The 26080-nt window shown below is 41.0% G+C and overlaps 2 protein-coding genes across 2 annotated transcripts in view; both read right to left on the bottom strand.

The window, feature by feature from the left end:
- Positions 1 to 18352, bottom strand: part of camsap2b (calmodulin regulated spectrin-associated protein family, member 2b) — a 35467-nt gene extending 17115 nt beyond the window's left edge. The window contains exons 1-4 of the mRNA XM_083927936.1: positions 17753 to 18352; positions 9782 to 10041; positions 3308 to 3487; positions 2117 to 2203 (exon numbers count right to left, since the gene is read on the bottom strand). Of these exons, the coding sequence (XP_083784062.1) occupies positions 2117 to 2203; positions 3308 to 3487; positions 9782 to 10041; positions 17753 to 17891 (666 nt within the window). The 5' untranslated portion in view covers positions 17892 to 18352. The remainder of the gene's footprint in view (positions 1 to 2116; positions 2204 to 3307; positions 3488 to 9781; positions 10042 to 17752) is intronic.
- A 4410-nt stretch (positions 18353 to 22762) lies between these two features.
- ticam1 (TIR domain containing adaptor molecule 1) lies at positions 22763 to 25078 on the bottom strand. Its single transcript, XM_083929197.1, has 2 exons — positions 24991 to 25078; positions 22763 to 24820 (listed from the first exon to the last, which is right to left on the bottom strand). The coding sequence occupies exon 2, from the start codon at positions 24787 to 24789 to the stop codon at positions 23005 to 23007; it is 1785 nt and encodes a 594-aa protein (XP_083785323.1). The 5' UTR covers positions 24790 to 24820; positions 24991 to 25078; the 3' UTR covers positions 22763 to 23004.
- Positions 25079 to 26080: the final 1002 nt, after the last annotated feature.

Raw genomic sequence — 26080 nt, 5'->3', positions numbered from 1 at the left:
GCTATTTTTTTTATATAATCTTTATTTTCTCAGTGATAATTTGTAGAATTAGTTGACAATGTACAACACTGCCCCCCCCCTAAAATCTCATATCGTCTAAATACCACCATGAGGTTGACATTTGTGCTTTTGAGTGAAATGTCCCCCTCAGGATGAATTTGAATAACTGACTTGTCATCTAGCCCCGTCATCAGGTCAAATTTGATGGTGCTGTGTTCAGGACCAAATACCTGTAAGAGGAAAAGTAAGCCTCAGCTTTATTTTGTGATTAGTACTAACATTATTTCCAAACATCAGCATGTTACTATTGTCACTGCGAGCGTGTTGCCGTTCCGTTAGCATTCAGCTAAATGCACCTCTGTGTCTAAGGACAGCCTCACAGAGCAGCTGCCATGGCTGTGGACTTTTGGAGACCACTTAGCTAAAGGTATATCTTTGAAACCACGCAGGTTCGCTCAATGTCAGTAATGGTACTTACATATTCAGCTAAATCATTCTTTCAATCAGTGTTTACCTCTTTGACTTTGTAATGTATTGCAGGAAGTTAACCTACCCATTCCAAACTGCTCTATTGTTGCCTGTGTGATATTACTTATTCTTTAAGTTTTTAAATTTCAGCCCCTTGTCACTGTTGTGTAGCACCAACTCGAGGCGAGGGTCATGACTTGATTAGGCACTGTGCTCTTGCTTCATGGTTAAATGAATAGAAGAGGACAGTAGCCGACCCCTGTGTGTTTCTCCCAGCAGACTTTATTGTGTCACATGGACCTTACATAACTACGAGGCCTGCAGGATGACAACACTGTCTCTGTCTGGCACTGACTCTCTTTGGCTACAGCTGACAAAAGTTCCTGAGTGGCTCTCTCCATGTCTCCCACCCTGGTGTCATTTCTCCCATTCCACTCGCTGATTTTCTCTCTCTCTATCTCTCAATTCAATTCAAATGAGCTTAATCAGCATGACCATATTGCAACGGCGTTGCCAAAGCATTCAGTGCAATAATAATTATATTGAACAATTCTAATAATTATATTGAACGAGTAAGAAATATGAGTATGAACAACTTCCAAGAATACAAATACATACATTACAAATTATACAAATGTTGACACAATAAAATATAAACATGTAATGGAAATATAGTAAAATAAATTATTAAGATAATGATAACAAAAATAATAGTACAGAAGTAGAAAGTTTAATTAAACACGGACAATAAATAAATCATAGGACATAAAATGGATTAAGAGCAGTTGTAAAAAAAAAGCAAAGAAAGTAAAAAATAAAATAAAATAAAATAAATAAAGTGATAAGTTGAGGCCTGGTGTAGATTAAATAACTATGACTATTTTGAGAATTTCTTTTTCAGATAAGTTATAAAAAAATTATCTCTCTCTCACACACACACTCACACACAGACACACACAGACACACACACACACACACACACACACACACACACACACACACACACACACACACACACACATACACTCTCTCACACACACACACACACACACACACACACACACACACACACACACACACAAACACACACACACACACACACACGGACACACACACACACACACACACACACACACACGGACACACACACGGACACACGGACACACACACGGACACACGGACACACACACACACACACGGACACACACACACAGTTCTCTGCAGCTGGTGTAAAACTGAGCTCATCTGTTCCTCTGATTTAAGGAGCTCAGAGAATTCATCTGGTTGGCACTTTAATACATAAGTGCTTATTATATTATTATTATATACATTAGTGTCATTCTGGAGCATGAACTGCAGCGATTCACCGCTGGGAGTCCATGAACGAGGCATGTGATGTGGTTAGTTCATATGTCTATTGTTCTCTCTGAAGTTTGCTGGAAGTGATGCAATGTATCCACACTGTGCATTATCTGGAGCGACTGCATCGACCAAATTTGACAAATTAGCCTTTTAACAGCTACACTGTTTGTCCGCAACCAATCACAGGAAATGTCCGTTCTACACTCATTCTATTTCTATGGTTGTAAACACTGTTTTATTTAGACAACTGACAAATGAGAGTTTGCACGTTAGTGTCTGTTCTTACTTTGTGTGTTGTTGTGTTTGACTCCTGGAAGGAAGCCTCCCTCAGCTTTTGCTCTTCGACAAGAATGTCCCTCAGGTGTTCATTCACCTGGAGAAAGAGACAGAGAGAGAGACAGAGAGACAGAGAGAGAGAGACAGATGGACAGAGAGAGATCAAGGTCAAATTTCAGACAAGCATTTTGTGCAAACTGAGAGACTGAATGGTGAGTCTGAGGAGGAGAGAGGAAAAACTTGAACATGAGAACAAGAGGCTCCACAAATCAAACCACATATCACCACCACCTCTCCCTGATGTTAATTATCACCGTAACCTGATAAACAGCATGCGGCTGAATTCCAACCCAAGCTCAATGTAGAAAGAACTTCCAAGATTACTCTGATAAAGCCCTCTTTTTATTTTACGTTTACTGCTTTTCTGTCTTCAAAGGTTCTGTACAAACAGTGATGTAACGTTTTGGCTTGAGGATGCACGAGGTCGCATCAGCCAATCCAAACCATGCCATGCTGTGTTTCAGGGTTACATAGAGAGACCATCCCCATCCCATGTTTTTTTTATGTGCGTGTCTGTAAATTAATCTTGCATGTGTATCTTTCTGCCTTTGACCGAAAAAAGGGAGCAGCAAACACATGACCTTTGTCAGCAAGGACTGTCAGTGATCATTGTACGTTAACTGACTAAGTTATGCCATGCTGGGGCTGTTTTCATTATTTTAAGTCGAATGTGTGTCAGAATTCCCTTTAAATCGCCTGTAGGAAAAGCAACTTGGCATTCTTTAGAATGATGAAATAAACTAAAGATGCAATCCCAGAGACTTAACTACTGCCCCTCTAAAAGCTCACAGCCCACTCCAGGACCACAACTTTACCCTCCCAATCCTGCTTTAGCAGACCAGAGGAGTTAGGTCGAGTCATTTGGTAATCTCTCTGGCATGATTACATGTGCTTAGAGCCATTTCTTCATTTAGATCTCTTGCAAACATATGAGATTTTGAACCGACGGTGAAGGAATTTAGCTCTTACACACTTCCCAGCTCCTCTCGTGTCTTCTATATCCGGAGTAGAACAAAGAATTGTGTGTAATATCGTAAAAACGCTCAAGGATGTGTACATTTGTTATCCTCTGAAATGAGAAATCAGATGTTCTTTGTGTTTTTTTGTGTGCACATAAACGTGCTCCTGTGTATATGTGTACCTTGTTGATCCAGGTGGCTATTGCATCCTCGGTGTCATAAGGCAGCTCCTGGATGTGTCCGTCGCTGTGTGAGGGTTCGGCTGAGGAGCACCTGTTGATGCAGGACATCACCCTCTCCACACTCACCATCTCCACAGTATACGCCATCATCAGGGTATCTATGAGTGCCAGATGGGAACTCTGTAGAGACATGACAGCGTTGCAAAGATTGTCTTTATCTCTTTTCTTCCCAGAGGCATCAAACTGACAATTAAAGGCCTAACTTAATATTTTCATGCTGTTCTCATACTCTGCTTTTGGACATCACATCGACTGTGGACAGACACTTTGTGTGTGTTTTTTGAAGCACAAATTTGACTCAAACTGAAGTTTTCTCTTGAAAGAAAAAAAATGTGCCAGCATCAACCCTTTGCTCACAGCTCTAAAAGGCATCTTGACAGCACAATTTAATAAATTCCCACATTTCCTCTGTTTAAAATGCTTTCTGCCATCATGTATCCTCACTTTAATGCATTGTATCAGACCTGACAAATGTTTTGAAATTGCAAGTGGTGTCCTTGTGCATGCTGACCAAATGTATTTTAAATGCAGTGACGTGATGCTGACAGCTGTTCAACATTACACATTTGAAGTTGGGTTTTTAAAAGAAAAATACTGAGTAACTATTAAAGTAATTTCCTGTGAAAACAAATTCCTAGTCCACCGATAAAAAAAAGATTAGAGTTGGGAAATCTGACTTGTTATGCTGTGTGGTAATACAAATGAGTCTATAGCCAGAGATTGAGTTGTATTTGACAGTAGAGAGATGACAGGAAATGAGATGGGAGAGAGGGGAACAATATGCAACAGAGGTGTCCAAATGTACTCGAACTGGGGGACATTGAGGTTCAGGGTCTGCCCCTTAAACCTTTAGATCACCATCATCAGCAACAAAGTAACACTTTCTAAATTGATCTTCAGTAAGATCACACTGGCTTTGCTTCCTCTATGTGAAATTGTGTTTGTTAACTTTAGCTGGAGCTCAGTAAAGCCGCAGTGCAAGTGTTTGCTATGTGAGCAAGGATCTTACATGTGCCACACACACACTTTTGTTTGCTCAGTATGTACTTTGTAGCAGACCTGACCCAGAGTATATCTATCATGCTTCAAACCTACTCTGTCTTGTCATCAACTGAGGAATGTTTTGTGGACGCCATGGATGTTGCTGGGACATCAGCTAAATAGGATCCTACATATACCAATATAAATCGGTGTATGTGGACCACTATGCACCAACATGAAATTTTTTTTACGGAACAAAAAATGCAGAAAACGATGCTTGGATAATTTAGAAATGGTGTCATTACTTAGTTTGTCCAACAGAGCTAGCAATTCACTTATACTGAACATACAATACTGATATTTTTTATCTATTTTATTACAATTTATTCTTTATTTTCTCTTTGTCCATTTCTATAATTGGTTGACGATGTTATACATTGTATATAGAATGTATAATAATGTTAGATATTCTTTAATGAAGTTATTTATTTAGGAAAGCAGACTTCTGAGTACCTTTGCAGCATCGTATTCGCACAATCCACACGGTCTATTTTCATTCCTGCTCAAAATCTCAACCAAATTTCTCAAAAGTCCTGAGCTGGACCCTAATCCTATTAGGTTTATATTTATAGAATCAATGTTTGTATCCAACCCCTCTGAAACACGCTGCTAAACAGTCGTACAAGTTGAACTACTTTTATAGTGCACACATTACCTAATGTGGTTTTTACCAGGCATCAACAACTACAGCACACAAAGCTTGACATTCTCCTGGCCTTTCTAATCCCATTCCAGGCCGGTCAGACCAACAGACCTCCCCTTCCTTTTCCTGTCACACCACCAGGTCGCTCTGTGTGTGTGTGTGTGTGTGTGTGTGTGTGTGTGCACCATAACTGAACAAACACCTAAAGTCAGGTGCTCCATGATCCAGGTGACTCAAACCAACAGACACAAATAAGCCACCGGAGCCTGTACCATCAAGCACACAGGCCTCTCTATTCATAACCACAGAGCCTTGTGTAACAGCCAGTGTGACCAAGTGTTTCCCCAAGAAACCAACAACTGATCCAGTGCTACGACTCTGTTCTGCTGCTGGTGGTCAATGCCTACCAGTCTAAACAGACGGCGAGCAATGGAAAATGGAAATAGAAACTTTTTATGGAAACAAGTGCTGAGATACTTAAATAAACAGGAGTTACATGTCAGCATATGTTTTTAATTGGTCCTTTATCACTGAATGATTGATTGAGAGAGAATAACTATGCAATCTTCTAAGCGGAACATTACTTTGTAGACACTGATGCAATTTTGACCTGTATTGTGATGTATGCTGGTGGACATACAGTTTGTTACACTGGATGCCACAGCTGGAGTGCATTAAATGGGTAAACATGATTGTTTGGATTGGAGCCTGATACTGAACTGTCTACGAAACAGTAGCAGACAGTGTTTTTAAAATTCTGCATCTTCAGGATATTGCCAGATAGTTGACATTGTCTGCATTCTCTGGCTGACAGCTGGACAGAGAGCGAAAAGACAGACAGAGGGTGAGACAGGCCAAAAAGCTTAGACTGGAGCTGGAGATCAAGAAAACGTGATTTTCATGAAAACCCACTGAGCTTTTTTTCTGTGATTGAAGCTTTTCTGAACTATTTTGCATAAACCCCCCCTTAATCTTTAATGTTGCTAAGAAGCTTGTGAAGGTGTGTGCGCACACATCTGTGATGGGCGGAGAAGTCACATTAATTAATGACAAATTACTTTGTTAGTTTATGTTTTATTTGGATTTTTGTAAATTAACAGTTAAAAAAATGTGACTTGCAATGATATCACATCAGCCCATCACGAAATCGCATTATGGGCGGAAAATACTGGGGCATTAGCCCCTTCCCTACTTTCTACCTGCCTACTTGCGATGCCCTTGCTCGGACCACAACCTTCTTTGTATTTGGATAGGTTTGTCTTTGTCACTGTTTGGAATTGGACATTGTTTTCAGATCTAATATGCATGTGTGCATGTACATACAGGAATGTACAAGTGAGACAGAGACGGAGACAGACAGTTCTCATATCCAAAGAAAAAGAACACTACTGTTGACACTACAGTATGGAACTAAAAGACATGTGCTTATCCCTTCACAAAGACCTTTAGTTGGTGTGTATGTGTGTGTGTGTGTGTGTGTGTCTGTGTGCAGAAGCAAGTCTAAACCACTCATTATAACAGACATGCCTTATAAGGCTGTGGAAATGGCAGACACTGGTCATAAAGAGCTGCAGTGCACACTCTCTAACATGAGCATCAGTATTCATTGTCGTATGCCGGCATCGTGTGTGTGTGTGTGTGTGTGTGTGTGTGTGTGTGTGTGTGTGTGTGTGTGTGTGTGTGTGTGTGTGTGCCCTTGATCAAAGGAATAAATTGGAAAAGCACAATACAGCTGAGCAAACAGACAATCAAAGTAACCCACAAACATCACAAGTGTCTGTTCACTGCAGGTACACACTCAGAAATGACCTTCATCTGAACAACACAAGTGTTTTATTGTACATCTTTACACCTACATGTCTGGCTCTATTTAGATGTTACCACTAAAAAAAATGACCACTCTAACTATTTTTCTCACACATGTCCATGAAGTCCTCCAAATCTCTCAGCGCTATTTGGCAGGATGCTTTAAGTCGAGGGTATACACGCCCCTCTGCAGGAAAACCCAATTACCCCTACAACTTTCTCGACGTAGCGTTTAAACACTCAGACAGAAAAAAAAGTCCCAGAGAAACAGGAAAGTAAAGCTAGACAAGGACATGCAGGTCTTGAACAAACTGCTAGAGGTCTGACAGCTCTTTCGAGGCGTGTGTGTGTGTGTGTGTGTGTGTGTGTGTGTGTGTATAGTGTGCTTTGACTCACTGTGAGACCCCACCCTGCACAGTGCTGCAGTAGTGCACATCACGTCTACCTCCTCCTCTCAACACTCCCTGCTCTCCATGTACTCTGCTCTCTAGTTCCCCCGTCATCTCCCCTCCTCTCCCCTCTTTCCAGATGGTCGTATTAACAGTAGGCCTTTTCCACTCGTTCTCTGGCACACACGTGTCGCACTGCCTGCCAAAAAGGCAATACCTTCCCTCTCCTCTCTTCTCTCTTCTATCTCCCTTTTCTGCCTTTCCGTAGCTCTTCCCCATCTCCCCCTTTCCAATCGCCTTCTTGTGGACTTCCATATTCAACCTTTCCTTTCCTCTCTTCTCTTGCTCCACTTTCCTGCTTCCCCTCCTGGATAACAGCCAAATGTCAGCCCGTAACTCCACATTTCCCCCCACATCCCTCCTTCCCCCCCTCTCCATATATCCATCCACCCTCTGATTGCCACGCTCCTCCCCTTCCTCCTCCTCTTCTTCCTCCTCCCTGACATGAGGTATTCTTCTGCTGCACAGTATTTGGAAAACCATGAGGTCATCATTTTCTCTGCAGATATACCATAACCCAAAACGAAAAGCCTCTACTTTAGCGTGACTGAAATTATCCTGCTGAGTCCACAAATACACACACAGGCAGCCTCCTCTACTTTGCAGAACCAATGTACTGAAGTCAGAAGGGCACAGAGCAACAATAAGGACGGACAGATTTATGTGTGTTAAGCTAATGAAGGTCAACAGTCAGAGAGAGCCAATGTGCTGTAGGCTCCATTTGTCTACTTAACACTGTCACTTAAACTGTAGTGTAAATCACCCGCTATGCACACAGAATCACAGAGACAAGGAGAGAGCTGTATAGACACACACATGCACTTTTATAGGTGAGAAAGGACATGGGATCATTAAGGACCATACCCTAATCATTCCCACCTTCATGACATTCTCAATCAATGAGTGATGTAGTGAGCACAATCAGTCGTAAACATAAAAAACGCTCTTGATGGGTGACTTTGAATTATTCCTTAAAAAAGGGAGAGCAGAAGCAGAGGGAAAATAAAATACTGGCTACAACCTGAGAGAGACAGAAGGGTTTGATGAAATATGATTAAGCTTCATTTGAATATTCAAGAGATAACAATGTCCCGGTCTCATTTAATCCACAAAGATATAGAGTCTGGAAGGAGAAAGAGGTGGGGGTAGGAAAGGATTAAACCAGACCATGAAAAGACAGGAAGAGAGAGATGGAGGAAGGAAGGTGGCAAACAGAGAGTTGAGGAAAGAAACAGTAAGACAGACAGGGAGACAGCATGAAAGCAGGAGAGAGACGAAGGGAGGGAGGGAGGGGAGAGAGAGGGTGCACTGCAATGCAGACACCTTTTGGCGTCAGCAGAAGTGCCCGGTCTCCAGCCATGCGTGTTCTAGCAGTGTGTCTGGATCTGCCGCAACAGACTCACCCTTCTGTTATGACTAAAACACCGTAAATTAATGTTTTTTTGGGGCTCAGAATGTAATCAACTCTACTCACAGTCCATTTAAAGGTGGCAGCATCAGGCTGCGCTCTAGAGCTGAAATTGATTAGTCAATTATGATATTTTGCTCGAGTCATTTCTCAAGTGACTATGCCCCATATTAGCTTGTTCCAAAATCCAGATGTAAGGATGTTCTGTGTTTCTGTTTGATATCATTGGAGTCTGAACACTGGCAAAAAAAATGTATACATTACTTTGGCTTTTGTTTCCATTTTCTGATATCCTACAGTAACGATTAAGATAATCAATCAATAATGAAAATAACTGTACATCGTTGCCATGTTCTTCCATCTGATGCTGCACGCAGAATTCACAGCATAGTACTAGACTATCCCTAAGGCCTGTTTGTCCGGAGCTGTCTAATGACACAGAAGCCGAACAGTGAGTAATGGGTTGCTATAGGAAACCTGTCATTTGCGGTTGTTTTTCTCTCAACAGAACAGATCTTGGAGGACGGTCTAACAGTCAGACACATGGAGCGCTACACACAAACACACTATCATATAACTCGCTCATTCCCCATGAGGGGAAGACACAGCAAAGCACACATCCACTGATAGTGTAGTCCTGAAGCGATTTGTTTTTGCCATCTATTGGATGGTTACAGCTTCTCAAATGTTGGGATCTGCTACTTTTACCGATTCATCATTGTTAAAATGATTGGTTTGGGTTTTGGGACTGTTTTGACTGAAATCAATCAATTTGAAGATGCCTCTGGGTAATCGTATGGACATGTTTTGCTAGTTTTTAACATTAAATAGACACTTAATGCAAAAGAGCTTTGTAGCTTTGGTTTATGTCCTCATGTACTAACGTGGGTTAGAATATGTATGAATGTGTGAATGAAGAGATTGAAATTTAAATATGTAATCGTAAACATGTACATTTGTGTTCGATACAAAAATCAAACAGGATTTACACTGAACTCTGAAATGTAAAACCGGCAGAAAAAACTAGGATGTTTTCAATCATCGTACTCAGGTGCATCTCCACTCACCATGTGTATAGGCGTGCTGGTCAGATCTCTCTCGGTGACCAGTCGGTCCTGGTCAGTGACGTACAGGCCTTTCTGGGCCAGGGCCTGGATGACAGCATTGTGTCCCAGTAAAGGTTTGACAGCATCACTGCGGAGGATCAGGCTTCCCGCCCGACAGTAAAGCTCTGCGGACTGGAGCAGGCAGGCCACTGGAGGCTTCAGGTGCTCCTGGTTGTACTGGTCCCTGTATAAAGGCTCAGCGAGCTCCTCTGGTACTGAATCTGAGCAGAGAGAAAGGCACAGAAACGGAGAAAGCATATAGAGCTGATTTTGATATGCATCTCCTGTCCTCCAGCTCCATCGCTACAGAGCCACCAGAAGCAAACATCGAATGCATGCAGGCAATGAAATAGCTAGGCTGCTATTCTTAGTATATTTTACTGCCTTTGTTCTTGTGGCTCTCCAACATTGTAGTTCAGAACTTCACATTCGTGCCTACAACCAGCTCAAAGCTACACGACAAAACCCTGATCCAGAAGATCATCACCTAAAAGTATATGTTCACAAAAACATAGAGGGAAATGAGTTCAGTCAGAGAGATTTTTCACCATGACAATAATAAGCACACTGATGTCATGTGTGTAGTTGTTGGTGCTTATCTTATGGAAAGTCCACACAGGGCATCTTGTGAGCACAAAGACACAGTGTGTGTGTGTGTGTGTGTGTGTGTGTGTGTGTGTGTGTGTGTGTGTGTGTGTGTGTGTGTGTGTGTGTGTGTGTGTGTGTGTGTGTGTGTGTGTGTGTGTGAAGCTATTTTCTTCAAATCAGATTTACTGGATGAGGTAACAGGATTAGAAGGTAGACACGCTTAGTAACATACACTTCCAGCTACACACACACACACACATACAGATGCACAAACACACACACACACACACCACACACACACACACACACACACACACACGCACGCACACACACACACACACACACACACACACACACACACATACACACACACTCACACTCTTTCTTCTTGTTAACCACATGTTGTGACTCAAAGTTGTCCTATACTAGTCGTCAGTCTGTCATTAGATTATATATACTGTATACTCTATCTATGTACCACTAACTCATCCTTTTAGTCAGATGAGACTCTTGTGTAGGAATGTCTGCGTGCGGTGACACACTTTTATAACACGCCGTGCTCCAGTAAAGTGTGTATTCCTGGTGTGTGGGGTCATTTCCTTTCTGCTTTCCTCTGAATCACACTGAAGGAAACAAAGGACACTAAAGGACTTTGTATTTAAGGTACAACTTTCTGCTCTTTAAGCAACAGAAATAACAACTCTGTCGAGGCAAAAGAGCTCAACAAAACAACATAAAATGTAATATTTAAAGCTAAAAAAAAGAAAACATTAAGCTTGTGATAAAACCACTGCTGTTTTCCAGTGGCTGTGGTTAACACAGCAGCTCTCCCATGCCCCAGTGCCGTTGATGAGAAAGATATTCAAAGCGACAGGCAGATGTTAAACCACATCAACATCTACTTTATAACAAGCCCCCCTGTGTCTAGTCACAACGATTAAATCCATCTAACTTTTGTCAGAATGTCTATAAAGCTGATTAATGGTGCTGTACTTAAAGAAACCTCTAAGAATACAAAATTGGTAACTAAAGCAACATTTGTTTTACGAAATGATTGGTCTTTTGTTCGAAATAGTTTGTCCAACTACACTCTTTAAAGAAAAAATCCTTGAGAAACTATTCAGAAAGATAAAAGCTTTCTTTTCAGATAATGGCAGTTTATACCTGAAAGTGTTAAATAGATGACCTTTCAGCTTCAAGTTTTATAAAAATAGTTTTTAAAAAGTTTTTTTTTTTTAAATAAAAGAACAACCACAGTTATAATAGCGCAGAAAGCAAGTTTTTCTAGAGTTCATGAAAATCTGCCTTGTCAAGTAAAAATCATCTCCTTTGTGTTGGCCATCAAAGAGGAAACAGACGGGAAGTAGCTGCCACAGGAAGTCCAGGCATGGAGAAGACTGCTCCCCTGGAGACCCCTGGGATCACAGCTCAGCATACACAACGTCACGGTCAGCAGTGCTTATCTCTTCTGGCTAAAAGCTCTTTGTTAAAGAAAATAAAAAATTCTGATCTGGGTTGCCTACTGCTCATGGGTTTGTTTTTTTGTTTTTTACAGAGATTACATGACATATTGTAAGTCACTTTTATCCAAAGCATCTGCCCATAAGTACAATAAGTGAAAAAAAAACATGTTTTTTATTGATTCATGGGCCAAAATACAGTCAGGGGAGTTTTCAATCTGTTTCTGCTGTCCTGATGTCAGTGAGGAGCTTAATTCACCCCTGTGGAGCCAGGACAGCAAAGACAGGATTTAGAGAGCAGTTAGCCTGTAGTGAGGAAGTAGCAAGCCATAGTGGTCAGGCTGGGGTGTAAGGTTTGACCAGGTCCTGGATGTAGGAAGGGCCTGAGCCATTTGCAGCACAGTAAGCAAGTACCAGTCATATGAATCGGATTCTGGCCGCCACAGGTAGCCAGTGCAGGGTGTAGAGGAGAGATGTAGCGTGGGAGAACTTGGGCAGGTTAAAGACCAGCTAAGCTGCTGCATTCTGGACGAGCTGCAGAGGTCGGATGACACATGTAGGGAGAGCAGCCAGGAGGGAGTAGCAGTAGTCTAGACTAGTCTAGAATAAATTATTAGTTAGCCCTGGCTTATACAGTATGTTGTTGGTATTTGGTGTGCTCACTGTTCATTTTAAGTAACACTAATCACTTCATAAAGATTATTATCACGTGATGGACATGATAATTAAAAAAATACTGCACTAACAGATGTTTTGGTCATCTGGATGCAGCAGAAACAAGCTGTCAGCAAAACTAACCTTTTGGTAATAATATGGCAAACTCGTTAGCACACAGTTGCCAGTTTATACATTTGGCAGTTGCGGAGCAACATTATCATTCATTTTGAGTCGTTTTTCTGGCCACAAGGTGAATGTCAGTCCAATAATCAGTCTCTTTTAGATCTGTTTTGGTCTCAACCAACTCCAGAGGGAAATACCTGGCTTTCTAGCTGCTGAATGTTTCATGTTCACCAGCAAGAACTGTGTCTAGCTGCCATTTGGTTCTGGGCAGGTAGAGCAGTCAGTTTCAAAACGTTTTTGCTAAAAAACGCTGCCTCCATGAGAGTGGACAAAGAGAACCAATGCTTTCTAACATCTCAGCTACAGGATGGCTGTCAACCAGTGGCGATTGATATTTTGTTCAGAATCAGCTACTTATCACAGGTAACCGCCGCAACTTCCTTCTCATTCATCCACACAGTGTCACAGCACTTTACACAGTCGGATTCTCAGCCTCTACTGATTTCAAAGGGGGAGTGTAGAGCTTGTTGTTCCACTGCAGCGAAACTAGACGGTCATTGCATAAATGCTGGGCTTTGTCCCGCCCATCAGACGCTCACCGTTCCCAGCGACTTTGTCTTTGTTAAAAACGACTAGCGTTGTGTTTGGCGACTCTGTTCTGTCACTCTGTGGTTTCTTTCCCTAACGAGCAGCAGCAGCTGCGGAGCTTCTCCCCAAGTCACAATCACTCACAGTCCCAGGCGGTAACACTTCACAGCCTGACGCAGCAGCTCCAGCTGGGCAAGGGCTGTTTAAGCAGAACTAGCTCTGCTGACCATTGAGAGGACACTGGTCAATCCCTGGAAAAGACGCCTAGTTGGTACGACAAGGTCACAGATCATTTTCTTGAAAAGGAACGAAGGGTAGAATTTACATATAAATAAACAAACACATTTAAGATGTAGGCCGGAAAAATGAGCTTCCCCTTCTTGAAAGACCAGCAGCCGCCACTGATGTCAACGTAGGTTACAGATGACCCCTCATAGCATTTTGGTCCATGATGGTTGGTGGCAAATGTTTCCATGTACTGATAACCAATTTTTTTTTTTTTTACATTGGTTGGCTTACATGCTAATGCCAAGTGCCCACAGCTTTTGGAGCTTCCCGAAGCTGAAGTCTTGCCGGGGGAGAAGCTACTGTTTCCTGCTACTTTGTCTGGGCCCTCTGTGTTTGATACCAATGCAAATGGTGATTTCAAACACACTGGGGTTTCAATTGTAAACCCAACTGTTGCAGAGTAAGTACCCCAAAGACCAGACACACACATTTGGGATTCCTCCTGGTGAAAGATCTTGTAGTTGTCGACTCCTTGTCGCTGTCAGTACTGGTAGTGTGAAAACCAACAAAACAACTTCAAGACAGCATGTTGTGTGGTATGAACAGTACAGCAACTGACAACTTTGAAAGTGTTTTAGTGGGAACTTGGACAGCATGAGCTAGCTTTGCATTTCAAAGCAGCAAAGCATATGAAACACAGAGCACAAAGCCATGAAAATCACTGCAAAGCTGTTAGCTAATCAAAGCCTAAAGGTCCCTTCACTTCAGGGAAGAAGTATGCATGTTTTCATTCAAGCCAATCACGACGCCATCTGATTTCACTGGTAAGTTCCATCATAGCTTTAGAAGCAGAGCAATATTAATTCGACCATGTGTAGAGAGTACACTCTTGGCTCTACATGGTCATTTTTTCTTTGTTTTAAGTGATACTGATAGAGTTGAAGAATTGATTAAATTTGATGAAATATTAACCAATATTTCTCTTGAGTGCAATTAAATTGAACCAACATTGAGGTAAACAAATGCCAGACAGTGACTGAGCACTAACCACCAGCTACATCAGTCCCAAGAGCGGAAAAATCTATGCTGTTCATGAATTGATTTTTAAAGCCCCCTTCCACTCAAACATGTGCTTCATTTATCGTGTTACTTCACTTGCATGCCTGAGCTCCACATGTGCACAAAGCATGTGCAGAGTTTTCAACTTCATCTGCTGGAGGGCATAAATGTATCTGTCCTTACTTAACACTTAATGATTTGGAAGCCAATAGTGGCTCAATATGCACCAGGAAACCTCCAGACACACACAAACACACACACACACACACACACACACACACACACACACACACACACACAGAATTGCCTTTTCAGTGAAGTATGACTAGGAGGCATCCTGTGTCCCGCAATTAAACTTTTGAAAGAATTATTTGCATTTTCATAGATTCTGGGAAGAGGGAAAAAGTAGATGTAATCCTACAAAAACAATATTTAATATGATAACTGAACTTTTTGTGGAAAAGTAGAGTACTGTGATACGTCTTAAAACATGATGTTTGTTGGCCCTTTGCTCATTATTCAGAAAATCTAATGTGAAATACTTAGGGAATATCATTTGAAGATGTGGTTTTGTTTTTACATCACACTATTTGTGGGCATGCATGTAAACAGACAGTGTATAGCTGACTTTATTTTCTCTATTTCGCTCTATAATTCAATTTTAAACCGTTTAAACAGTTTATTATGCACTAAAGTTTTTAATAAAATGAGAAAATACTTGATTGATATGATTTATATCATTATCAAGATATTTAATGTCCTATTTCGGGACAGACGATTTTGTCTCTAACATCAGGCCAACAGTGTGGAAACAGTAAAGCTGTGCTCTAACATTCATTACACACCCACACACAAACCTCCACATGCACAAATGTGCTTTGCCTCAGTATTATCAGCCCTCATCTTAGCAAATCATCCTGTTTTCTTTGTCTTTCTTTTGATTTCTTACCTGTTAAATTGGGGGTTGTAGCCTTTATTGTGCCTATTTTTACAATTATCCTCTACGTCTCTGCACTGCTCTTACTGTAAATCACTTATCATATGTGTGTAATAAAACAGTCCTTATGCAAATCAATCTCTTTGAAATTTCAGTACAAACTTGCAGCTGATTAGAAAGTTGTTACAACTGAGTGCCTTCAGATTTGTCCAAACTAGGCCAAACAAGGCTCTGAGGACTGGTTATGAATTGGGCCACAGTTCTCAGTGGTGCTGGAGGCTGAAACTGTGTCACTCGAGGCATTGGGGGAAAAAAACAAGGCAGTAGCAGTGTGCTAAAGGCCGCAGGTCTTTTTGAGCTAAGACATACTGCTGCCCTCTACCTTGTGTGTCTCTCCAGCATTTCAGCATTAAATCAAGTGTCACATGCAGCTCTATGTGGCAGTCACTGTTGCATCAATGTGTGATTCAGAGGTCTTTCTTTCTAGGTTGGTCTGTCTGTGTGGCAGCCACTTGGAGACTCACTCACTCGGAGTAATGTACATGTGGGAGCAGCCGTTAAAAGCATTCATTAGGAGTAAACCTCTGGGCTGAGAGCAGCCTGGAATTACTCAGTCTATATGAGGACAGGCTGCCAGAGCCCACTGAGGACACGAGACGGGCCAGAGCTCAGATACATGTACTCACGTGTGAAGAATAATTACTGACACACATAGTGTAGACATGTGAAAACATCACCATTATGACTGTGAAGAACTTAACAGTCAGCTATCTGTAACTGTTAAACTATGTGCAGCTATTACAGACCTTACCAATGGAATTCCATTGCTAGGCAACAGCCTTGGTCCTTGTTAACTTCCTGTCAGCTGATGTCTGTCACATAAACTGTAACAGGAAATAAACTAGCACACATTTAGAATGTTTATGTTTACATCTTTGAAAAGGTCTATAGTGTACTAGGAATACCTTTAGGAGAGATTAAACAATTAACTTAGATAACTGGCAACATGTTTGATAGTCGATTAAGTCCAGATTTGCTATTTTCTTTGTCTTATGTGACAGTGAATTGAATATCTTTGGGTATTGGATGTTTGGTCAGACATAACAAAACATTTCAAGACGTCAACTTGGGCTTTTGGAAAGTGTGATGGACATTATTCACTAAATTCTGACATTATATAGAGCAGCAAAAGTTAAACCCTTTAAGAAAATATGTCGAACACTCCTTGTTTATATCGTCACCACGGTGAGGCTTTGTTGCTTATCATCAACTAATGTGATAGTAAACTGAAAATCTTTGGGTTTTGGACTGTTGGTTGGGGTAAAAAAAACAAGCAATTTTCTTTATTAAGGCTCTGTGATAATTGTAATCAACATTTGATTAGCTATTTTAGAACATTTACATTGGCTGAAAGCAAAACAAATAGAAGGAAGTTAGATTTGAATTCAGAAGTCACAGCAGCAGAGACAGTCTGTTTACAGTGTGTATAGAATAACAAATGCACACATACTTGTTGACATGATGTGTCTTTGAGGTTTTGTTGGACACTGTTGACCAGCTCTTACATTACAATATTCTGTATGTTTAGATTATTTTTTATGGAGGTGAATTCATGTTTGTGTTTATTGTGTTTGCAAACATGCTTGCCTCTCATGCTGCATTCGATTCCACTGAATTTTCTGATATCTTTGACTCAAGTTACAACACAGGCGTGGAGTAATTTGTATCTATTGATCAGGCATCAGACAGAAAAGTAGTAGCAGTACATATCTGCAGCAAAGAAAGTTACATAATAGATTTAGCCTCACTTCTGCAGCAGACAATAATTAGCACTATAAGCAATGACACTGTGACATGAGCAGTGATGCTTGACCTATGAACTCCAAGTTATTATATGAAAAAACAATGTTAACAAAAATACAAAAATGCAACAGTGCAGCCTGCTATATAGTTTAAATTAGTCTCACTGCATAAATGGACACTATTTTGGGTGATTTTATCCAATATCTGCTCTATTTCATAGAACAGAAGGGAGGGGGTATTTTAGCTTCTATTATTATTATTAATAATAATAATAAACAATAATAAACATTTAAGTACGTGAGCAGTTAAATTAGGTTTGTCTGACAGTGAGTGTCTCATTATTGGCTGCTGTTTACAAAATAGCCCCCTCACCCCACCCCCGTCCAACACGACATCCGTCCACATTATGACACATGTTTAGATGATTATCTTAGCAATGTCTTCCACTGATTAAATGTGAGATGAAAACGATAAAGAGGCGCCACCTACCCGAGCCGAAAGCCTTGGCCACCAGCCACGTCAGGCTGCATGATATCTTGGCCCTGGTGAAGTCGTAGTGATCGAAGCTCTTGATGGCAGGGACGATGAAGGTGCGTCTCATCCCTCTGTCATCTGCCGCATCTCCCATCTTCTGTCTCTCTGGAGCCCGCTACACTGCAGCTGGAGGATCGGTCAGCCGGAGGAATTCCTTCTGACTGCGGATGACATCCCGTCCAGAGGAATTCAATGCAGCAAGAAAAAAAAAAAAAGAATCCCTCCTTCTCCTGACAAAATGGAAAAAAAAAACTTTGAGCGTGGCCTGGTTGTTGGGAGAGCACGACGAGTTGGATACCACTCCTCGGTCACACGGGCACCGTCCTCAGTCTGATGTTTCAGTGATACCCTCAAAGCCTGACAGCGCAGCGCAGTTTAGCAGCAGGATTTCTGAAGATTTCCTCCATTCCCTGACATTATTCTCCTCAGGGTTTCCGACATAACGGAGCAGCTGTGCGGCAGAGCAGGAGAGCTCACAGTCCAACACACACTTTCACACATGAACTAAAAGACGCCCTTTGCGTCCATGTTGTTCTTCTTTCTCTTTTCTAACTGTTTTCCTTTCTCTCTCCCTCCCTCTATCTCACGGCCGCGTCTTCTCTGCGCTTTTCCTGCGGCACAGAGAGGAGGACAGAGCGCACTGAGCATGCGCGATCCACCCACCCAGTCTCCACACCATGAACTATACAACTATACAACTGTAGTTAACTGGCAGGATGGTTTATGACTAAATCCTAGATTCAAAGGAGAAATAAATACTACTTCTGAACCTCACTAGACATTTGGAAAGGAAAACAAAAAGACTTGTCCACTCCTAAAGTATGATTCATTCTATTAAAGTCTACTAGAAGGCAGACTTGACAAAGTGCGCGTCTATATATCAGATTTCTTTCCCCAAATGTCCAAGTCCAAGTTGTTATGTATTATCTTCTAATGAGGATTCTTTGAAAATGACTGCAGATGGGTCTGAAACACACAAAAATGTCCACAAGACGTTTTTATAACATCTGATCTATTTACTCAGGCCTTTGTTATTTTAATTTATTTCATGTTTTTGATATTCTCATATGAAACATGAACCAAATGTAGGGACCGTCATATTATTGTCCTGTTAATCGTCATGACAATCAGCTTTAATGGCTGAGAAATTAGGAATTTGATTTCAGCTTCTTGTTGCTCTCAAACAACATACAGAAACAGACATGCAGCTACAGAAACAGAAAACAAAGCTGAATAAGGTAAACATTTGACAAACATTTGACAAATATGCACATGGAGACACTTAAAAGTGTAATTCTGGCAAAAAATTATCCCATGGTCTTTTTTTTCACGCTTACATACATCTAATAAGCCAGTTTTTTGTGTTTAAACTATTAACAGACAAATCCCGGAGAGTCGCTAACAGTCGAACGTGGCTAACACTGATTAGCTCGGGGCAGTGCGTTGAAGGCATTAAAACGTCTTTTTTAACCACTAATACTGCTCAAAATAACACCAAACATCTGCAGTAGCATAAGTATCCATACACATAAAACGAAGCACCAACAACGTAGTTAGTGAACCGGGAATTTATTCAAAGAGTGTTTTGAAAGATTTCGCTACTGGCCCCGGTACCAGCTCCTCTCATAGTAAAGTCCATTCAAGTCGATTACCAAAGTTAATCCAAAAGGAAGGAGCCCAGTGGTGCTTTGTTTTCTGTGAAGGGATAATTATCATGCTACTGCAGAGGTTGGGCGTTATTTTGAGCAGAATTAGTGGTTAAAAAAGGTGTTTTAATTCCTTCCCCATACTGCCCCAAGCTCATCAGTGTTAGCCACGTCTGGCTGTTAGCAGATTTCTTTGTTGTTACACAAAAAAAATGTCTCGATGGCTTTTTATGTATGCAAGTGCCAAAAAAGACCATGTGAGGATTTTGCACCAGAATGATACTTTAACTGTTGCGAGCACCATGTATGCTTGCTGCCATCTGTGTGTGTATGTGTAAAATTGTCACACCATTTACATATATATGTATATATATATATGTAAATGGTGTGACAATTATATATATATATATATATATATATATATATATATATATATATATATATATATATGACATTTGTAAACAATAAAACAGTAGTGCAAGACTAAATATGGAAGTATTAATGTGACAGGTTGATTTATATAAATAAGGTAAGTGGATATGACAATGTACACCACAATGCTTAGATTTATATTGATAGTGATGTGATTAACATGTTTAATAACACTGAGTATTTCAACTATTACATATACAGTTTACTGGTAAATGGATGCTTGGTGTTTTGAGGTTATTGCACAGGGATTGTTCCTGACCCTGAACAGTGATAAAGCCTCTCTTTCTCTTTCTCTCTCTCTTTTTCTTTCTCCCAAACCAGTCAAGATAGATGGCCGTCCTCCATAGAGATGGGTCTGTTCCTGCCTGTTAAAGGGAAGGTTTTGGATGCCACTGTGTGCACAAGTTGGCTGGATTGATACTTTGTATAATAACTATAATAATAATTATCATTTTTATCAAAGATAGTGTGACTTGTTGCTCATGGAGGAATTTTTGGGTCTGTAAATCATAAATAACTCAAAGGGTGGTGTCTAGACCTACTCTATATGTAAAGTGTCTTTACTTCTGTTATGATTTGGCACTATAAATAAAATTGAATTGAAAAATTGAATCAAATTTGAAGAAATTGCTCCTGTGTCTTGTAGTTTCAGTGGTCTGCAGCTCCTCCCAGAGGGGAGACGCTGGAACAGGTCGTGCCCATCAGTGATTCTGGAGGAGTGCAAGTCTGAGAAGATGTTAAAGATATCAAGAAAAGGAAATGAAATTGCTTCTTGGTAGACTGAGTATTTGTATTATGTAAGACTTAAGACTTTTGCACCATCCACACACTTCAGTGGGAGGTCTGTATTTCATACTCCACTACTTTTATCTCTTGTGTCTCCAAACTGTGATGAAGTAAAAAAAAAAAAAAAATCAGCCTTGTATTTGCTTCATTACTGTGATTTTTGTTAGATTTTTATTTTATTTTATTTTTTTTACAATAATTAGAATCTTAGAAATAGTATGAGGTGGAGCACTTGTCTTATCTTATCAAAAGATGTCATCAGTGGCGTTCACAGACTCTTATGAGCAGGAGACAAAATGATGAAAGTGTCACCATCCAGGGCCCCTCCTGTGTTGTAAAGGAAATTGCACATGCTGAAATAGTATAGGAAAGAGTTTAGGCTGAATTAGGTCACGTACACAAAAATACCAGAAGCAAAGAGTCGGTCTCTTTGGTTCTAAACATTAGAATGAAAACTGCACTTTCAGCATAAGAACTCACTGAGCAAAAAAAATACCTTAAAATAGAAAGCTGAAAAATGAACAGATACTAACAGAAAGTGAGGAGACACAAGAAGAAAAGAGCAACAACTTATTATCTTTAAATAAGAAAATGAAGTGTAAATGAAGTGTTTTACCCGATCTCCTCCAGTTGTTTGTTTCACTACTTGTCCTCATTTTCAGTATGAACGATTAAAAGCAGGTTGTCAGGCAGTGGTGGACTCAGGCCTTCTGAGGGATATAGGCAAAAAACAAACAAACAAACAAAAGAGCACTAAACTGAAGCACCTAGAGGAGAAAACAGGTGAAAATGCAAACTCCACACAGAAAGCTCTACCTTCTTGCTGTGGGGCAACACTGCAATCCACCATGTCACCAAACCTTTCTCTACTGGAAGGGCACTTGAGGGCACATTATCATGTTTCATATACTGTAGGAAGAGATATCCAGGAGGCACTTTTTGCCCGGGGCACGAGTCCACCATGTTGTCAGAGAATCACAGGTTGCAGTTTGTCAGATAGACATGGGAAGACCCTAGCTAAGCTGGAACCTGATTTGATCAGTAAATCTTATTAGTTACTCACAACCAGTGATGTTTATGTTTGTTAACAACCTGCTACTTGCTGCTGTTGTCCTCTGTAACGAAAGTTGAGGTCAGACGAGGGTCTGAATGATCCTATTTTCGTTTCACCGGCATTTTTAAACACACACACACACACACACACACACACACACACACACACACACACACACACACACACACACACACACACACACACACACACACACACACACACACACACACACACACACACACACACACACACACACACACACCAGAACCAGAACAGTGGTTCTATGGGATGACGCTTCAAAGACCGTAAGAAGAGCAATGAGAAGGAAGTGTGTAACAATACTGCTCCCTAGTGTCTATACTGAGTTCATACAGCTGCTAAGATCAGGACGTGTTCACATACACACAAACACACACACACACACACACACACACACGCACGCACGCACACACACACGCACAGACACACACAGACACACACACACACAGCACACACACACACACACACAGACACACACAGACACACACACACACACACACACACACACACACTACAGTCAGTAGATGGCAGTCCTCTCCTAAATATTCATCTCGTTCTGCTCAATAGACTCTCTTTATCATTATGGTGGCACTTAATTGCTCTTTTGACAGTTTTATTGAATGTCCGTCCACCAACAGGTTTAAATACAATGAAACAATCTGCATTGAATTACCCACAGTCTTACAGCTCTGACATTTTAGTGTTCAGACAAAAACGTTATTATTTCTCAAATGTTCTACAAATACACTGGCACCGGCAAATTAGGGATGCACCGATCCGAATATTACTAATACTGATATCAGGCAGATACTCACTCAAATAGATATATCAAGTATTAGTGACTATAAGGCTGATCTATTCAATTCAATTCTATATGTTCATATGCTATACACATTATATACTGTAATTTTAATCCCTGTTTTTACCAAATTGCTGCTGCTGTTTGAAAAGCTTGAACACTACACTTGAATTGTATTTTCCTGTTAATTTTGAAGATTTATTCTACCAAGTTGCTGGTGCACAGTTTATTATTTTAATGATAAATAACAATTCAGTAAATATATATCCATGTATTTATTTGGGGTTTTTTTGTTGCAAAGTTAGGAAAGCAATATTTAAGTCAAGCCTGAAGCTTATTAATTAAACACTGTTATCGGCTGATACTCAAAGCCCAGGTGTTGGTCCTTGAACTGAAAAAGGTCACATCAGTGCATCCCTACAGAAAATGTCTTCTTTTTTCATCTTTAAGGTTATTGCTCATCCTCATCTTTGTCTGCACCTCCACCCAGGTCCACAGTCATTCGAGAGTCATTACCAATCATGATGCACTGAGCATTATTAATGTGAATATTTGCTCCCGGTGGCCACGGAACGCTGCCGTCACCACCGGCTCGTTCTGGTGCCATTAAAAGCCTCAGGTTCTCTTGCTCCAGCAACTGTGCTGCTGTACACTCACTAAGCAACTGCTTTTGGTGCTGGTTTAAATGCTTAAGCCTCTCCTGTCTCTCTATCTGCTTTTTCACAGACTGCTCTACTGTCCAGATTGCCCTCTGTTTTTTAATCGGCGCCGGAGACAAAAACATTTTTATTTTCCTCTCAAAGTGTCTGTCCTCCACAAGTTTATTTATTCTTTGCAAAACCAAAGGCAGGCTCTCTCTGGGCATGCAGTTCTCCCGTGGCAGCAGGGGGATAACAGTGTTGAACTTGTGTGTGTTGTTTATGGAGTTGAGGAGAGCAGAGTCGGCCTCCATCTCCTGCATGCGGGTGTTGAAGTTGCGGGTAAGCAGCAGAAGAGTGAAGGCTGAGTTGTTGATAGCATCCTCCACACACCTCAGAGTGCTCTTTCCAGGGACGGCAAAGTCCCCAGAAAAAGTTGCACCTTCCTTCCTACCAATGACCGTTTCCACTCTTTCCTTTATGCTTTCGGCCATATCTTCATCCTCTGGTGCATGCAAGATAACAAATGAATAAAATATCGCCTCTCCCTCCTCATCTGCATCTTTACGTTCAAGCATGTAATTGGGAACAGGCATCTTGGGTAGATTTGTGTTAGTTGCAGTAGGTAGTGCGAAGTTTGGTTTAGTGGGTGGTTTGGTGGTTTGGTGTAGAGTCTGAGTCTTAGTGATAAGACTATCCAACTCACGACCCTTTGCGGCTAATATTTCATCCATCTTCTGGTGTTTCTTTGCACCAAACAGAGGTTCACTGGATTTAGGCTGAGGCTGAGATGTGAGAGATTGCCCGAGTGCATTTTTTTCTACACATTCAGCAACAAGCGGAACTGGAGTGTTTAGTTTGGATTCATGTGATGTTTCTTGAGTTATTTTGTTTTCTCGAAATGAGGCTGTCGGAGGCATACTTATCTCTAGATGAGTAGGGTATGAAGGCATTGAAGAGGTTGCCTGCAGTGGGCTGGGCAGACTGTGAGCTCTCTCTGTCTGATCCTGAGACAGGGTCACTTTTAAGGTTTTGATTCCTTCATGGAGGCTGCTGTGAGGATTATCGTAACACCCTGACTTGAGAAGCTTTAAGGAGCACATCCACTCTGCAAACTGAGGCCCACAGACAACTTTAGCTTCCTCTCTGAGTTGATCATACTCCAGATCCTCACAATTGCTTGTTTTTTGATTGTCACTGGAAAGAGCTCTCTTATATGCCAGATTCCTCAGATGTGAATCACACAGCCTCTGTTCTGACAAAACCTTGAAAATACGAGCCAACGGTGTCAAAGATTGTCTTGTACACTCTTGAAAATGACCACAGTGGAGGGAAAAATCTTCTAATTTGCCTCCGCTCATCTGCCACTTTTCAGCCAGGTGGTTAGCGAGGCAGTTGTCCTTCAGCATCTGGAGCTTGTTCAGGGCCCGCGCCTCTTTCTGGAGTATGATCAAACATAAGGCGTGTATGATACTATCTTCAGGAGACTCACCCAGCTGGAATGTCAGGCTAAGCAGTCGTTCTGGAGGTGCTTTAACTAGTATGTCCAAGATGTCTCTCAGTCCCGTGCCTTGATTTTCTTGTCCTGTGTGACTCATTTTCAGTTTAATGTGCTATTGATCCTCCAGCCTGTGACAGAAGCCATCATATGCAGTTAACATTTGGTCACAACATGTTTGGCTTTTTAGTTCTGACTGCATGTTAAAAAAAAGTTGCACAAGTATCCCAAATTAAATTTAACAGATCAAACTGGCACTAAAACAAACTTAAACGTGAACAAACTTGATGACATTACTCACCGGCATGGAGTCCTAGCAGCCAAAACATTGAATTAAGTCAGTGTGTTTCCAGCTCAAATAAGGAAGTCACACCGTCTCTTCTCCAGCTCAGTTCCAACAGTAGAAAACGCTTTTCTCCTAACAGGAAGCTCTTAGTGCACGACTGAGGTCTGTTGAGTCTTGTCAAACTTTCGATACCAAGGTTATCAGTGACCGTACTGTCAGTTATAGACCTGTTGCCGCTTGGAACACATTTATGCAACACAATGATGATGTCACAGGTTATAAAGTAAGGGAGCTCATGAAGGACAAAACAAAAAAGCAGGAAGAAGGAAAAACATAGTTCTCCAAATTACCAAGTAAGTTGCACCATCCTTACAGACCTAACGCAGACATTCACATAACAATAACATAATAATACCATAACAATTGCTGCCCACTTCTATTACATATAATTTGTGGCACTGTGAACGTTTGTATACTCAGATTTATCAAAACTTTGCAAATCTGCAAAAAAGAAAAAAGAAATCACTTGTTTTGAGTGTGGAAGTCTTTAGCTCCTCGTGCACAATGGGTGCAGAAGAGAGAAGTATTCTGGCTTTTCTCCCCCTTCTCTGCTGAGAGGCAAGTGTATTTTTATCCATGGAGGAAACATCCAACCCTGTATTTACCAGGGGTGGGGTCACACCAGGCAGAGTGCAAGCCAGCATCAAATCCCTCAATACAGTGCAGACAGAGAGCCTCTCTGTTCTTAGTTCTGAGTGCAGCCTGATATGTTTACTGTATGACCACTTCTGAGGGATTACAGTAACTCCATAGGAAGTGTGGTTTCTATGTATATTGTGGCATTGGTATGTATGTATGTATGCATCTATATAGGATAAAGTATCAGCATTCAGTTGAGTTATATAGCGCATGCCACCAAAACCACAGCTCTGTTGTTTTAAGCATAACCTCATCTATAGCCAACAGTATACCAAATTAAGGACTGTATGAATTTTTTTGGGGACAAGATGGGTGGAGGGTGTTCAGAAATGAGGGATGGTTTCTTTTGGCTAGGACAGAAGTTTAACTTTTCTGGGTTGGCATCTGTTTTGAACTATATCAAGGG

This window comes from Echiichthys vipera (assembly GCF_963691815.1).
Source record: "Echiichthys vipera genome assembly, chromosome: 15".
Classification (NCBI taxonomy): Eukaryota; Metazoa; Chordata; class Actinopteri; order Perciformes; family Trachinidae; genus Echiichthys; species Echiichthys vipera.
Note: the sequence above shows the minus strand (reverse complement) of the source record. Positions and strands in the feature narration are given on the sequence as shown.

Coding starts and splice junctions, on each gene's coding strand:
- ticam1 (XM_083929197.1), bottom strand. CDS start 24,789: ATGAGTCACACAGGACAAGAAAATCAAGGCACGGGACTGAGAGACATC.